General features: G+C 37.0%; 1 protein-coding gene across 1 annotated transcript; it reads right to left on the bottom strand.

Moving 5' to 3' along the window:
• Positions 1–608: 608 nt before the first annotated feature.
• Positions 609–15,605, bottom strand: LOC127549007 (vomeronasal type-2 receptor 26-like). The gene is made up of 5 exons (XM_051976722.1): positions 15,417–15,605; positions 10,436–10,508; positions 10,188–10,240; positions 3,263–3,386; positions 609–2,881 (listed from the first exon to the last, which is right to left on the bottom strand). Exons 1-5 carry the CDS (start codon positions 15,603–15,605, stop codon positions 1,896–1,898), a joined length of 1,425 nt encoding a protein of 474 aa, XP_051832682.1. The 3' UTR covers positions 609–1,895.
• Positions 15,606–15,893: the final 288 nt, after the last annotated feature.

The following is a 15,893-nucleotide window of genomic DNA, read 5'->3' as shown; positions in this document are numbered from 1 at the left end:
TCTTAGTCCTAAGACCTTTTGCTCTTAGCACACTCGGTTCTATTCTTTTCTGGATTGGCATTCTATGTCCCTGCCAACAAAGGGTTTTTTCCTGGGCTCCAACCCTGACCAGGTTGCAGCTTCAAGAAAAACCTTTGGAATGATGGCTGGGGAATAAAATTTCAGGTCAAGGCAAATTAAATTTTTAAAAAGATGGCTTTTTATTTCTTTTCTCCCCTCATTCCTTGACTGCAGCAAGAAATGAGTTAATGGGAGAAACTGAAGCCATTTAAAGAATTCGGTGATTACCTTTAGGAAAGAAGTCTGTCTTTCCCTTGTGCTTTTCTATGTTCTCTAGACTTGTTCCGTTTTCCCTCCCCCATTCTTTGAGATGCTGAGGGACTAAGATGGGATAGTTTACCTTCCTACTTAGATGGTGTGTTTTCTAAAGGCATTGGGCAATAGAGAAGCTGCTCACCAGAGCCAGAGACCAGGGAAAAACTACTCCATGGACACCTGTCCCTGTCCGGGGTACACTACCATCTCCCCCAAAGACCCCATCCCAGAGAGCCCCCAATTGTTTGTGACAAAAAGACCTACCCAAATTGACTACTCAATGATCACTCATAGAAAGCAGAATTATTTATTAGAATCCTGAGATGCGGAGCCCATCCTGGTCTGTGAGCCGAATTCATAGCAGGAGAGGGGCACTTCCTTGAAAATGTTCACAGTATTTATACATTTCAGACAAAGAACGACCCCAAATTCCACCCTCTATATGGTGTGATTGGTCACATAAGTCTATTCCCCTATTTGGTCAATGGGATGCAATAGATGTATAGCTTTCCCACTAGTGACCTCTTTGAACAATAGAATATAGTCCAGACCTTATCTAAAATCACACACTTCCTAAACTGAGGCCTTTCAGGCTTTAGCTAACAGTCCCTGATCAATATGTGCTTAATGTATAAGTTCTTCATCTTTTTCCCACACAGCTGTAAGAGGAAATAACATACACATTCAACATAGATATAGAAATCTATATTATTTTGTAAGATAGTAGGGAGATAAAGGAATAAGAGCAGGGACTAGGGTGAGAAAAGAGAGGCAATATTGTGAAATGTGTGGTGAAAAGTAAAAGCCTTTCATGAGGGATAAATTTGAAAAAAAAACAAAATAGAATAAATGGGGAAAATGTAGTTTAGCAATAGTAATTTTGAAAACAATTTTGAAGCAATTTTCTTTGCTGCAGCCAGCTCTTCTCAAATGTATAGATTAAGGAAAGAAATATATTAAAATATGAGCTAATCCCCAATAGACATTGATTGATTAAAATGTATATGTTGAAATGGCCATAAAATTTTGTGAATTCAATCCAGAAAAAACTACCACTACTTAGCTTGAAACCAACAAGATCAAGAAAAAAAGGAAAAGTAAATTTACATACAAAAAATATTGATGTCACCTCTTTTCTTGGGGAAAGAATTGTAAATTGAGGGAATTTTCATCAAATGCAGACTGGCTGAAGAAAGTGTCTTAAGTAATTGTGATGGAATACTTTGATGATTCTGTAAGTATGATGACCAGAAAAATCTGGAAGAACGTACATGAAAATATGAAAACTGAAATGTAATGTGTACAAAGTCAAGCAAGAGTGGAGTGGTCGCCTGCAAATAATTTTGCTTTTTCAACAACACAATGATCTAAAACTACTCTGAAGGTCTTTATGATGAAACTGTTGATGTTACACAGTCTGTAAAAAATTTATTTTTAACAGTTCTTTTTATTAACCCAAGGAATGATGCATGTATATTTCTCAAAAAGACATTTCTATAACTATTTTGTGTAACTGCATGTGTAATATCTCAATGGTTCTGGGATTGGGAAAGAAGGGAGAAAATGTGGAAGTCAAAGCATTAAAAAAAGTTTAAAAATATTGTTTTACATGAAACGGGGGAAAATAAAGATATCAAATTAAAAAAAGAAAAACCCTTACTCCTGGAACTCCTTTGACTCTTGTTCTGTTTTGTGTTATTTTTCCACGATGTCAGGAGAATCACAAGACATTTGGGAATAAAAATGCAGCCTAGTAACCCGGCACTGGAGGCCAAGATGGAGAAGATCTCCACAATCATCACGGCTTTCCCTTTGGAACTCTGATACGTGGGGAGGAAAGAGACCCAGACGCTGCAAAACACCAACATGCTGAACGTGATGAACTTGGCTTCGTTAAAGGCATCGGGTAGGTTCCTGGCCAGGAAGGCTATGGTGAAGCTGCCCAGGGCCAGAAAGCCCATGTAGCCCAGGACACAGTAAAATGCAAAGGTGGAGCCCTCGTTACATGTGAGGATGATGTGCCTGGATTCAGAGCTTGTGTCTGCCTCTGGAAAGGGGGGATGGGTCCCCAACCAGATGGCACAGAAAAGCCCTTGGATTCCGGAGCAGATGAGAACCACACAGTAGGGCGCTCTAGGATGAAGGAACATCCGCATCCTGCTCCCTGGCCCTGTCACCCTGAAAGCCAGAACCACGATGATGGTTTTGGCCAAAATGGAGGAAACAGCCACCGTGAACACAACTGCAAATACTGTTTGTCGGAAAAGGCAGGAAGCCGTTGTGGGTCGGCCTATGAAGAGCAAGGAGCAGAGGAAGCAGGAGGAAAGGGAAGTGAGGAGCAGGTAGCTGAGGTTCCTGTTATTGGCTTGGACTATGGGAGTGTCTTGAAATTTCACAAAGACCCACAGAACCAGGGCCGTGAGGAATGAGAGTGAAACAGCCACAGCTGTCACTGCCTTCCCCCAGGGTTCATTCACATCCAGGAAGGTCACAATCTTGGGGAGGCAGCGATCTCTCTGCTCATTGGGATATTCATCCTCTGGACACTTCTTACACTGCTCAGCATCTGCAGGAGACAAACAAGGACTTAAAGTTAAATGTTTCAAGTACTTTTGTTGATTTCCAAGGATTCCCTAAACATACAAAATCTCCTGCAAAGAGTGATACTAGTTTTTTCATTGTTTACATTAATTCCTTCAATTTCACTTTGGTCTCTTATTGCTAAAGATAACATTTGTAGTACAAAGATTCATAATGTTGGTGAGAATGGGCATCCTTGTTTTCACCCTTTATCTTATTGGAAAAGTTCCTAACTTTTGTTCTTTCTCTGACTCATATAATCATTTACAGAGACTGCAACATTTCTGCAAAATTGAGACAAAAGATATCCTCTTAGTTTTTTTCACTGGCAGGAGCCGTGAGAAGCGAGCTCCTTGCTGTAACTCACCCTTATGACGGGAGATTTCTCCTTCTGAGCATGGGGAGCAGCTGAAGCAACAAGGAGGCTTCCCCTCCAAAGGCAACTTCCTGAATCCAGCAGGACAACTGGCACTACATACCGCAGAGGGAACCTACGATGGTGACAGGAGACTGGAATAAACTTTTTTTTTTTTTGCTAGGGTGAAATATGTGTTTTATTTGGTAGGCAACAGCAATCCAAAGAAGTTTCTTTTTTTTTTTTAATTTTTATTTAATAATTACTTTATATTGACAGAATCCATGCCAGGGTAATTTTTTTTTTTTTACAACATTATCCCTTGCACTCGTTTCTGTTCTGATTTTTTTCCAATCCCTCCCTCCACCCCCTCCCCCTACATGGCAAGCAGTCCTTTATATGTTGGATATGTTGCAGTATATCCTAGATACAATATATGTTTTCAGAACCGAACAGTTCTCTTGTTGCATAGGGAGAATTGGATTCAGAAGGTATAAATAACCCGGGAAGAAAAACAAAAATGCAGATAGTTCACATTCATTTCCCAGTGTTCTTTCTTTGGGTGTAGCTGCTTTTGTCTGTCATTTATCAATTGAAACTCAGTTAGGTCTCTTTGTCAAAGAAATCCACTTCCATCAAAATATGTCCTCATACAATATCGTTGTCGAAGTGTATAATGATCTCCTGGTTCTGCTCATTTCACTTAGCATCAGTTCATGTAAGTCTCGCCAATCCTCTCTGTATTCATCCTGCTGGTCATTTCTTACAGAACAATAATATTCCATAACATTCATATACCACAATTTACCCAGCCATTCTCCAATTGATGGGCATCCATTCATTTTCCAGTTTCTAGCCACTACAAATAGGGCTGCTACAAACATTTTGGCACATACAGGTCCCTTTCCCTTCTTTAGTATTTCTTTGGGATATAAGCCCAATAGAAACACTGCTGGATCAAAGGGTATGCACAATTTGATAATTTTTTTGGCATAATTCCAGATTGTTCTCCAGAATGGTTGGATTCGTTCACAACTCCACCAACAATGCATTAGTGTCCCAGTTTTCCCGCATCCCCTCCAACATTCATCCTTATTTTTTCCTGTCATCTTAGCCAATCTGACAGGTGTGTAGTGGTATCTCAGAGTTGTCTTAATTTGCATTTCTCTGATCAATAATGATTTGGAACACTCTTTCATATGAGTGGTAATAGTTTCAATTTCATCCTCTGAAAATTGTCTGTTCATATCCTTTGACCATTTATCAATTGGAGAATGGCTTGATTTCTTCTAAATTTGAGTCAGTTCTCTATATATTTTGGAAATGAGGCCTTTATCAGAACCTTTAACTGTGAAGATGTTTTCCCAGTTTGTTGCTTCCCTTCTAATCTTGTTTGCATTAGTTTTGTTTGTACAAAGGCTTTTTAATTTGATGTAATCAAAATTTTCTATTTTGTGATCAGTCATGGTCTCTAGTTCATCTTTGGTCACAGATTTCTTTCTCCTCCACAAGTCTGAGAGATAAACTATCCTATGTTCCTCTAATTTATTTATAATCTCGTTCTTTATGCCTAGGTCATGGACCCATTTTGATCTTATCTTGGTATATGGTGTTAAGTGTGGGTCCATGCCTAATTTCTGCCATACTAATTTCCAATTATCCCAGCAGTTTTTATCAAATAATGAATTCTTTTCCCAGAAGTTAGGGGCTTTGGGTTTGTCAAACACTAGATTGCTATAGTTGACTATTCTGTCTTGTGAACCTAACCTTTTCCACTGATCCACTAATCTATTTCTTAGCCAATACCAAATGGTTTTGGTGACTGCTGCTTTATAATATAATGTTAGATCAGGTACAGCTAGGCCACCTTCATTTGATTTTTTTTTTTCATTAATTCCCTTGAGATTCTCGACTTTTTATTGTTCCATATGAATTTTGTTGTTATTTTTTCTAGATCATTAAAATATATTCTTGGAAGTCTGATTGGTATAGCACTAAATAAATAGATTAGTTTAGGGAGTATTGTCATCTTTATTATGTTCGCTCGGCCGATCCAAGAGCACTTAATATTTTTCCAATTATTTAAGTCTGACTTTATTTGTGTGAAGACTTTTTTAGAATTTTGCTCATATAATTCCTGACTTTCCTTTGGTAGATAGATTCCCAAATATTTTATGGTATCAACAGTTATTCTGAATGGAATTTCTCTTTGTATCTCTTGCTGTTGGGTTTTGTTGGTGATGTATAAAAATGCTGAGGATTTATGGGGATTTATTTTGTAGCCAGCTACTTTGCTAAAATTATGAATTATTTCTAATAGCTTTTTAGTAGAATCTCTTGAGGTTCTCTAGGTATACCATCATATCATCTGCAAAGAGTGATAGTTTGGTTTCCTCATTGCCTACTCTAATTCCTTTAATATCTTTCTCGACTCTTATTGCCGAGGCTAGTGTTTCTAATACGATATTAAATAATAATGGTGGAATAAACGTTTTTAACTGACAGCTATTTATGTTGGGAAGAAAAACGCAGCTGTTTTTTGCCATTCTGGCTTTGATAATTACCTCCACAGGTACATAATTAGGAGTGTATATGGATGATCACATGGTCCAACTTACTCTTTCCATTTGTCACCCACTCTTCTGCAACACTCAGCGACAAACCTTCTCCTTCAGAACCATTCACACAAAGGTATTTCACACTCTGGTAATTAATAAGATAGTCCATATATTGCCTAATTAAAGAGAAGAAGACTTCCCCAGTCTCAGTCATAGATGTGGGAGATAACTCAACAAGACCCTGAAGCTTCTTCTTTTTCAGGAAGGTCATTGTAATGCAAGTGCTGTTCCCAAAGTCATGTGAATTTTAATTGCCTAGAAATCTTCCTAATAAGATCAGGGGTTAAACAAGCATGTGCATTCACACCACTATTATGCAATATTGTACTGGAAATGTTTTCTTCAGTAATAAGTGATGAAAGAGAAATAGAAGGAATTAGTGTATTCAATGAAAAAACAAAAATAACACTTTTGGCAGATCAAGTTCCCGACTGGGTTTTGCAGTGACAGAAGCCAGAGACATTTGAAATGTAATTCTTCAGCTTAAAATATATTGGAATGTCTTCATGACAGGTCTGTGTGGACAGCACAGGTGGATCATGGTCCAGCAGAGGTGGGATGCATGTAGGTACAGCCTGGAGAAGTCCAGCATTGGGAATTTAGTGTCAGACCTTAGCCAAAGTACAGCAACAGTGCCCACTATGGCCTAGTCCAGAAACCTAGCGCATCAGCAATTCTGCTGTGAGACCTCCAGGGCAAACATAGAAGAGAACCTGGGAGTTAGTGAAATTCAGCAAGCCAGCCCAGTGGCAAAGCCTACAGCATCATTGGCCCTACACAGTCAGTGAGAGAAGCCTGTTCTTCTGCAAAAGAAGCTTGAAACAATCTTTTGCGTGTCCAAGGGACAGAGCTCAAATTTTAAAAGTGATCAGATGAACACAAAAAAACTCTGACCATAGAGATATATTATGGAGTCAGGGAAGATCATAATAGAAGCCTGGAAGAGGATAACAACGGCAAAATGCCTATGAGTAAAATCTCCGAGTCAGATATGAATCAGGTCAAGCTCAAAAGTGTGGTGTTTTTCTTCTTTAATATATAATATAATATGGTTCTCTCTGAGAACACGTTTCTTGGGGAGGTTTTCTGGAGGCAGCCTTAGTTTCAGTTAAAAGTAATAATTACCCCAAACACAGCCAGGTGATAAAAGTTCAAACCTTTAATTGTGTCCTTCAATATAGCCCAGTTAGTCTTTCTTAGAGGCCTATCTTTCTGCTTGGTTCCAAGAGCTCTTGCAGTTGTCCTTTGCCTCTGCTTTCTTCAGCCTCCAGCCAGCACAAAGGTGGAAGATGGAATGAATCTCTCTTGCCTCCGAGAGAGGGCTTCTCTCTGAATTCACTTGATGCTCCCCTCTCAATCTTTTCAGCTGAACTACGACTGAACCTCTGTCTGCTTCTTATATATGATCTCCTCTGAGAGAGTGGGATTATGGCTTTTCTCTCTGGCCCTAAGAGCTTCTTGCTTATATGAGCTCTCTAAAGGAGTGAACACAAGCATTGGTTTTATCAGTTCTACTTAGTACCTTGTTTCTTCTGGCCCATAATATCTCCTTGTAAGATCAGATCAATCATACTGAACCGTACTAAATTAGATAATGATTGTCTCTATCAATTCTAATGACTTAACACTTTGTAAGGATTCCAACACAAAAGCCTCTCTTGAAAAAGTGCAAAAGAATTCTTAAAAAAGAGATGTGAGAAAAAAATTTCCAGAATAAGAATTATGAAGGAAATTTATGACAATTTGGGAATAAAAAACCCAAGCTTGGAAAGAGAAAAAGGAAAATATCTAGAAGAAACAATTCCTCACAAAACAAATTTGGCAAAGTGGGAAAAAAAATAGAAGATTATAATTTCTTAAAAATCATTTTGAGGAAATTGAAAAAGAAAATAACACCTAAACATGAAATTGGAGAAATGAAAAAAAAAGCCATAGAACAAAAATTCTTCTAAAGTACATTTTGCCAAATCCAAAAGGAGGTGAAAAAATCATGGAGAAAATGTAATTCACTAAAACTTAGGATCTGACAAATGGAAATGAATGACTCAACTAGAAATGTAGGATCAAGGAAATAAAAGTAAAAAGTGAAAAATTTGAAGAAAATATAAAATATTTCATTGGAAATGTGGAAAACAGGATCAGGAGTGACAAAATAGTAATTAGTGGGTGTTCTGAAACCTATGATAAATAAAAGAGCCCAGTAAACATTTTTCAAGAAATCATCAAGGAAAATTGTCCTCATATTTGAGAAGCAGAAGGTAAAGTTTATTGAAAGAATTCACAAATTACTTCCTTAAAGAGACCTAAAATGAAACCTCCAAGGAATATTGCAGCTAAGTTCTATAATCAAGGGGAAAATTCTGCAAGAAAACAGAAACAGAAGCAAAAAATTGAGGCACCCCTATCAGTATTATCCAGGACTTAAAATAACTATATCAAAAGATTGCAGGAAGTAAAAGAGTTTGTAGACAATAAAAAATCAGCTACTCAGAAAAATGAAGCATTATCTTGTTGGGGAAATTAGATATTTAATGAAACAGCAGATTTTCATTCTTTTCTAATGAAAAAATCAAAGCTATAAATAAAATGTGAACTTCAAATACAAGTGTAAAGAGTATCAGAAAAAGCTAAATCAGGATAAAAAGTGGCAAAGTGTACCTGGGCAGAAGGTGTAGGAATAAGTTAACATCAATTTGATGATAACAAAGAAGTTAAGGGTGGAAAATAATTGCATTGGGAGAAGAAAAAGGGGAAGTGACTGAAAAGGGGGAGGGCAGACTGAGGGACAAGAAGCAAAATACTGGTGAGGAAGGAAAGGGTGAAGGGAGGGAGAAAAGTATAATGTAGAAAACACTGATTGCTGGGAAATAGGGAGTTAGTAATCTAAAGTGTGAATATGAATGTGATGAACACTCCCAGAAAAGAGAAGTAGAGAGCAGAATGGATTAAAAACCAGAATCTTCGATATGTTGTTTGCAACAAACAAATGTGAAGCAATAATATACATACAGATTAAAGATAAAAAGTAGAACAGACTATATTATTCTTCAGCTAAAGTAAAAAAAAAAAAAAGCAGGAGTAATGATCCTGATCGTAGGTCAAGTAAAAAAACAGATACAATTTACAGAGATAAGGAAGAAAACAAACTCTTACTGAGGAGTACCAGAGATAAAGAGGTGATTTTAATCATAATTAAGAGAACCCAGAGAATATTTTACAAAGTAGTAAGATTATATGATGGTCAGCTGGAATGGACCTGTTTCATTTCAACAATGAGATGATACAAGATAATTCTAACAGACTTTGGTCTTACTTTGTTATGAGTGTTTGTGTGTATGTTTGTGTGTGTGTGTGTGTGTGTGTGTGTGTGTGAGAGAGAGAGAGAGAGAGAGTATGTGTGTGAATGTGTGTGAAAATGAGTGTGTGTGTGTGTGTGTGTGTGTGAATTTGAATTAAGTGAATTGCTCAGGGTCAAACATCTAGGCAGTGTTCACTGTCTCAGACTGGATATAAATTCAGGTCCCCCTGCCTCCAGGGTCGGGGCTCTATCCACTGTGACTGAACAAGATGTGGTGTATATAATAGTGACAGAATAGTGGTGTGCTATTAGAAATGATGAGCTGGTTGATTTTAGAAAAACAGGGGGAAAGTTGCATGAAATAATAAAAAGTAAAATGAGTTGAACTATAAAAATATTGTGCACAGTAACAGCAATGGTTTACAAAGTATACTTTTGAAGTCTAAGTCATTTTGTGTGCTATAATTTCTAAAATCAGTTTCAAAGAACAGATGGAAGTATAAACAATTTGCTTCAAAAGAGAGATAGAACACGAACACTTTTGTTTTACACACACATACACACACACACAGATATATCTTTTAGGAAAAAAGTAAACAATGTGAAATAGAAAGTCATGGTTATATATCTTCTGTGTTGTGCTATATACAAGTTAAAGGTTTTTTCATTCTTTCTTATATAAGTTGAAAACAAATACAAATTAAAATATATTTACGCCTTCGTAGGAAATGGCAAAGAATGGAAATATGAAATGATATCTATAAATTGAAGATTTGTTAGACTACATATTATATTTATAGATATCTCTGTGAATACATATATATGTAACAAAATTTCTCTGTATGTCTAATAATATACATTTGTAGATGTGTATAAATATAATATAATAATAAATATAATAAAGTATTATACTGATGTAAGAAATGATAAAGACGATTGCTATAGAGAAAACAGGGGTGACATGTATGAACATATGACAATTGAAACAGAACCAGGCCTACAGTCTAGCCATTTTTCCCACCCAGCTGCACCTGTCAGTCATGGAGAGTACACCACACGGGTCATAGATTCTTCCTGTTTAGGAACATAAAGTAAGATTAAAAATGTGTCTGACCTTTGAACTCCATGCATCCCACACGATGACATTTGCACAAATTGTAAACTCTTGACTGAGCTGAACTTCTGGGATAAAGTCCCCCACGTACAGAAGATGATCATTATAAAAATTGAAGTATATATAGTTCATAATGGCATAGTGAGCCTCTGCACGTCTGTTCTCATCCACAAACACCTGCTCACCAACGGCATTCTTAAACTGGGTGTTCTTCAGGTAGGAGTGCAGCTGAAAAAGAGGAGAAATGCTCATCAGTGAGTGGTACCTGAGGGAAAGACAATTGTACAGGAGAATTTATGGAGTCCTGTGCTCTTATTTTCAGATGGGATAAAATATGACTTTCTTCTGGGCCACAGAAATGACCCTCTGATATCCCCAGGTTGCCTGCATCTCCTGGGTTTGTAGTTTCAGTTTCACACTCAAGTCTTCATTGTTTCTCACCCCCTTTATATAATTTATTGCCAAGGTCGGCTTGCAGCATCTCTCTAATATGTTCCCCTCCTGTTCTCTGCTAGTGGAACATCCTCAGGACTTCACACCCGGATTATTGCAATAGCATATTGCAATATGCTCTCTGACTAAACCTCTCTTATTCCGCACTTCATCCTGACTTGGAAGGGATTGTTCTGAAGTGCAGGCCTGACCGTGGCTCTCCCATTCTTGATAACTCCAATGGATTTTCTCCCATCTCCAGGATAATCTATGAAACCATTTGTGTGACATTCTAAGCACTCGGTATAAACCAGGAGCTCAATACAGCAGCCAATGAATACACAGCAAGTGAAGAAACAGCAGTAGTAGCAGCCATTGCAGGAGTGCTTGGACCACAGATGTTAAGAGGGTTGAACAGCCTGTTAGAAGGGTATTACAAGGGTCTCTTTTAAAGCTTTGCCAGTTGCTTTGCCAGTATCCAGATCGAGTGCACCTTCCTGGCTCACAGTGTGAAAGTGAGAAAGAGAACTAGCACAGGACAACTTTTAGCAACAGTGGAATATGGATCTTCTCACAGCTGCAGGGCAGAAAATAGTGCTTGTGGTAACTCACAGAACAGAACAGAGGCCAGGACATGAATAAAGATATTTCTCCTAAGATAAGACAACCTTAGAAGAAATGAAACTTCCAGGTCCCTAGAAGAATCCCTGAAAAGAGCTGTATAAAATCCTGAAGTTTGGGATATTGGTCCTTTTACCCTGTAAACAGGGCACTACTCTAATAAATAGGTAAAGTCAAATAATTGCCCAAGAAAATTGTCAAACAACAGAAAATGTTTTTGATCATTGAAAATTACTGTGATGAACAGGAAGATGAAAAATCCATACTTAGAAGAAAATAAAAAAGTCAAAACTCCTTTATCCAAAACCCACAATATAAGTAAAAATGGGTCTAAAGCCACAGAAGAGTTCAAAATGAAATTTCAAAATTTTCAAAAGGTAGATAGAAAAACAATTATGAAGAGAAATGAGAGAGATGTAAAAGGAAGCAGAAAAAGACATAGAGGAGAAAAATGCCTTAAAAACCAGAATTGGATAAATTGAGCATGAAATATAGAGGCCCATTGAGGAGAATATTTCTTTAAAAATTAGAAATAAGAAGGCACTTTGAGATATAAAAGAAAAAGCCAAAAGGAAAAAGAATGGAAAAGAATAGGCAATATCACAATGGAAAATGATGACCAGGAAAACAGATAGAAGAGAGAGCATCTAACATTATGAGACTACACAAATTCTACAATGAAAAAGAACATGGATTCTATGTTTCAAGAAAGTATCAAGTAAATTCCTCCTACATTCCAGAATATGAAGGTAAAAATAGAGTATGAAAGAAACCATAAATCTTCTATTAAAAAAGAGCCCCAAAGGAAGTCACCAGGCATATTTAGGCCCAATTCTAGACCCCCAAGGCGAAGGAGAAAATATTGCAAGGATGCAGAAAGAAACAAATCTATACGTTGGAGCCACAGTCAGAATGACAAAAGACTCCTCACCTTCTTAATTGAAAGATCAGAGTGCTTAGAATAGGTTATTTTGGAGAAAAAAAAGATCTGACTTACAACTAAGGATCACCTACCCAGAAAACCTGAGTTCAGTCCTTCAGGGAAAAAAAAAAGGGTTCCTAATGAAATAAAGGGCCTTCAAATATTTATGATAAAAAAACAGTCAAGAGCTGAATAGGAAATATGAATTCTAAGGTTATTTATACCAGTAAAATCGTTGAGGAATATACAATCAGAATAATTTTAGAAATTGAAAAGTCTCCAATGTCTTCCATGTCCCACTTCTTGCTAAAATACATACTCAAAAAATAATAACTAAAAAGGCACCACACTTTTCATATTACCTGCCATGAATGAGGCAATACAGATTCTTCATTTCCCAAGGATCTTTTCTCAGATATTTTCATCACTATTCTATGGAGAGCCCACGCCACAGCATAAAAAGCATTGTAGATGTTGTAACTCAAGGCGGATGTTGTCATGTCCACAGGGTAAAAAGGTAAATGTTTCATGGAGGCATTTGGTAAATATAAATCTTGTTCTGGGATATCTGGTTGATCTGAGCATTTCAAAGGTGATGGCCTATGTGCTTTAAGAAGAACATCCTTCATGGTTAAAGGAGATATAAGCCTTCTGATAAAACTCTCAAAACCAGGTACTGGAGTAGTCAAGTGTGAAAAGAAGAGAGTAGTATGGAAAATGAAACCATAATGGTACAAGGCTCTCGTTGTAGTGTCTGAATGAGATGTGGCAATCCACACCTTCTTGGTTGGGAATAAAAATTCTGGTGGGGTTTTCACAAATGTAAATGAATCTGTGTCAGGATGAATGACAATGACTTTGACTTCTGAAATAAGGATCCTGGACTTGAAGGCCTCAGAACTCTCCCCTTTTTTTTTGTCACTGAGAGGGATCTTCTCTGTGAAGGACATACAAACTCTATTCTTTTTCATTTCCTCTTTCATTTCTTTGAGGAATTCCTCACCTCTCATATCATCTAAGACAATCAGACCTATCCAGTTCCATTGAAAATATACCAATAAGCGGACAATTCCTCGGTGAAGAGAAGAGGATTTGAGGGCCATCTGATACAAGGAAGGAAACTGGACTTTGTCAGCAAGACTGGGATTAAACGGACCATAAGTAATCTGGATGAGAAAAAAAAATATGGATGAGCAGGGACATGCTGCTGCTGAGAGAGCTAAAGTAAAATACACTTACTCAAATGGGAGTATCTATTGTTAGAAGAACGTTTTAGATTTTATTGTGAAGTTTATCATAGATGACAATTTCTATCTGAAAGTTTCTCCATTTATCTTTTGAAATGTATTGTTTACTCTCCAAAAGACATCAGAATGTCTGCCCCCAAATTTGTTATTCATTACCACAATCTTTGGCAAGAACATTTATCTCATTGACAAATACAAATATTCATGGACTTCATTAGAAGTTTTCATTAGAAGGACTTCATTAGAGGGCTGATAAAAATTGAAATCATCTATGAGAAATATTGTTTCAGATCTCAGTGTCAGATATATACCCATATTTCACAGTAGGAAAGAAGCTACCCTTTTGGCAAAGGAGACTTATTCAACTTATCCTGCCATTTTCTCTCTGATCTGGATCAAGGAAAAATAATCCCTAATGGAAGAGGTTACTTCTTCTCTAGACTAGACTTCCTGCTATTATATTATTTGGCAACAAAGATGCGAGATATACCCTTTCTCATGATTCCCTCAATTAGACAGTTCAGTCATGTTTCCACAAGAACATCTAGAGTGAATTCCTATGCTCTTTGAGCTTATACATTTTTGTTTTTACTATTCTCCAAGTATATGGTCAGGACTATTTATAATTTAATTTGTTAGTGGCACAATAAAGATCCCAATTCGTTTTTCTCCATGGGACTTAAATATTGAATCCGAAACACTGAATATTAAAGAAATTATAGTTAAATAATGTTAGATTCAATTAGGAGTGGTTTAAAATAAGAAATGTGGTTATAAATGGAGAGAGGCTTCCAATCTTTCACCTTTTTATATGCATAGTTCCATATTCCAAACTGACCTCCATTTCCTTTCAATGAAACAATTTAAATTTTCAATGTTTCTCTTCCATGAAATCATCCCTAATTTTCTTCTTGCTTTCAACACACAAAACACTCATATATCTGACTATTGACAAAGTTCAGTAAGCAGCCAGCTTAAACTACAGTGCTCAGAGAAGTCTGTTTTCAGTTTTGAAAAGATGAGGTATTTTCTGAAATGTCGTTCCTTGCCCTGCATGTTTCTGCTTTCCTTCTGCTGCCCATTAAAACTGTTTCCTCTATGAGAACAATATCACAAATGTTCTCAAACTCTTGTACATTTGTAAATATACTTATGAAGTTCTTAGGACAGCTCTGTGGACAGGCTTCCCAGTGCTCCCCCAAAACAAGCACCTTATACATCAGTGCTCATGCTCAGTTTCCTTTTATAAATAATTCTCCTCTCAATAAATTCTGGACTAAAAGTATTATGATTATGATCAAGCAAGCTCATAAGTGAGATGTAAAAGACTGAAAAGATCATTCAACTTAAAGACAAAAATGGTAAGATCTAATCAGTTCTCTTCCACCAGTGAATTGTTTAGTGTTGAGTAAACACTTTAACTTCTCCAATCATTATTGAACTTATTTGTATAATGAAAAAGTATAACCAGTTTTTCTTTCAGATCCTTTCTTGGGTTGAAAAGTAAATGGCTTCTTGGCTTGCACTAGGGTTGATGTTCTAGGAGTTGTTCACTTTCCCTGATGATGAAGACAGTGCCTTTGTTCAGTCTCTAGAGAATTAAACTGATCTAAAAAAACCCCTAGATTAATTAGTTTCACAGTTTATCATTAGCTACGTGATCACAATTTAACTTTCCTCAGTTATAGTAAACTCCACTATAAATGGAAGTTACAAGAATATCTTCATTATGAGTTTGTTGTGAAGATCAAAAGAAATGCATATGGAAAGCATTTTAAAAAAAATTTTTAAAGGTACAAAGAAGCATTTGTTTTTACTGTTGCTGCTCCTACTACTTCTACCACCAATCCTACTGCTATGACTACTGGGTAGTACAGAAGAACAAGAGAATCTATTAGGTTCTATCTCATTCACCTGGGGTAAATGGTAGAGGTCAAGCAGGGTCCCCATCTGAACAGAGAGAGCTGACGTGGCTCCTCCAATGACAGCCACAACCTTTCCTTGCTCTCTGCAGCTGTAATTAGGGATGAGCTGGTCTGTTCCAGACAGCCACCACAGGTAGCTCTCCAAGGTCCTTTCTTCAGTGGAATAGGAGTTGTACATACGGTATCCCAGGGAAATGTTGGGCAACAGAGTGGGATTCCTGTTAATCTCATGTAGAGTGAAGGCAGGCATGAAGAGTTGCTGGTAATTTTTTTCAATAATTCTAATGAATTAATGGTAAAGGTTACAGAACATTAAAACAACTTTGACACAGAATTCATTTCAGAAGAGGGACTTTCCCAACATTTAGTCAAAACTAAACACTGCAATAGCTGTTTAGCTCCTTCTATTTGAATTCAAAGTAGCCTCTATCCATACACATTGTTCCACTATTCTTTTCTTTTTGTA

The sequence above is a fragment of the Antechinus flavipes genome, chromosome 1 (assembly GCF_016432865.1).
Source record: "Antechinus flavipes isolate AdamAnt ecotype Samford, QLD, Australia chromosome 1, AdamAnt_v2, whole genome shotgun sequence".
NCBI lineage: Eukaryota > Metazoa > Chordata > Mammalia > Dasyuromorphia > Dasyuridae > Antechinus > Antechinus flavipes.
Note: the sequence above shows the minus strand (reverse complement) of the source record. Positions and strands in the feature narration are given on the sequence as shown.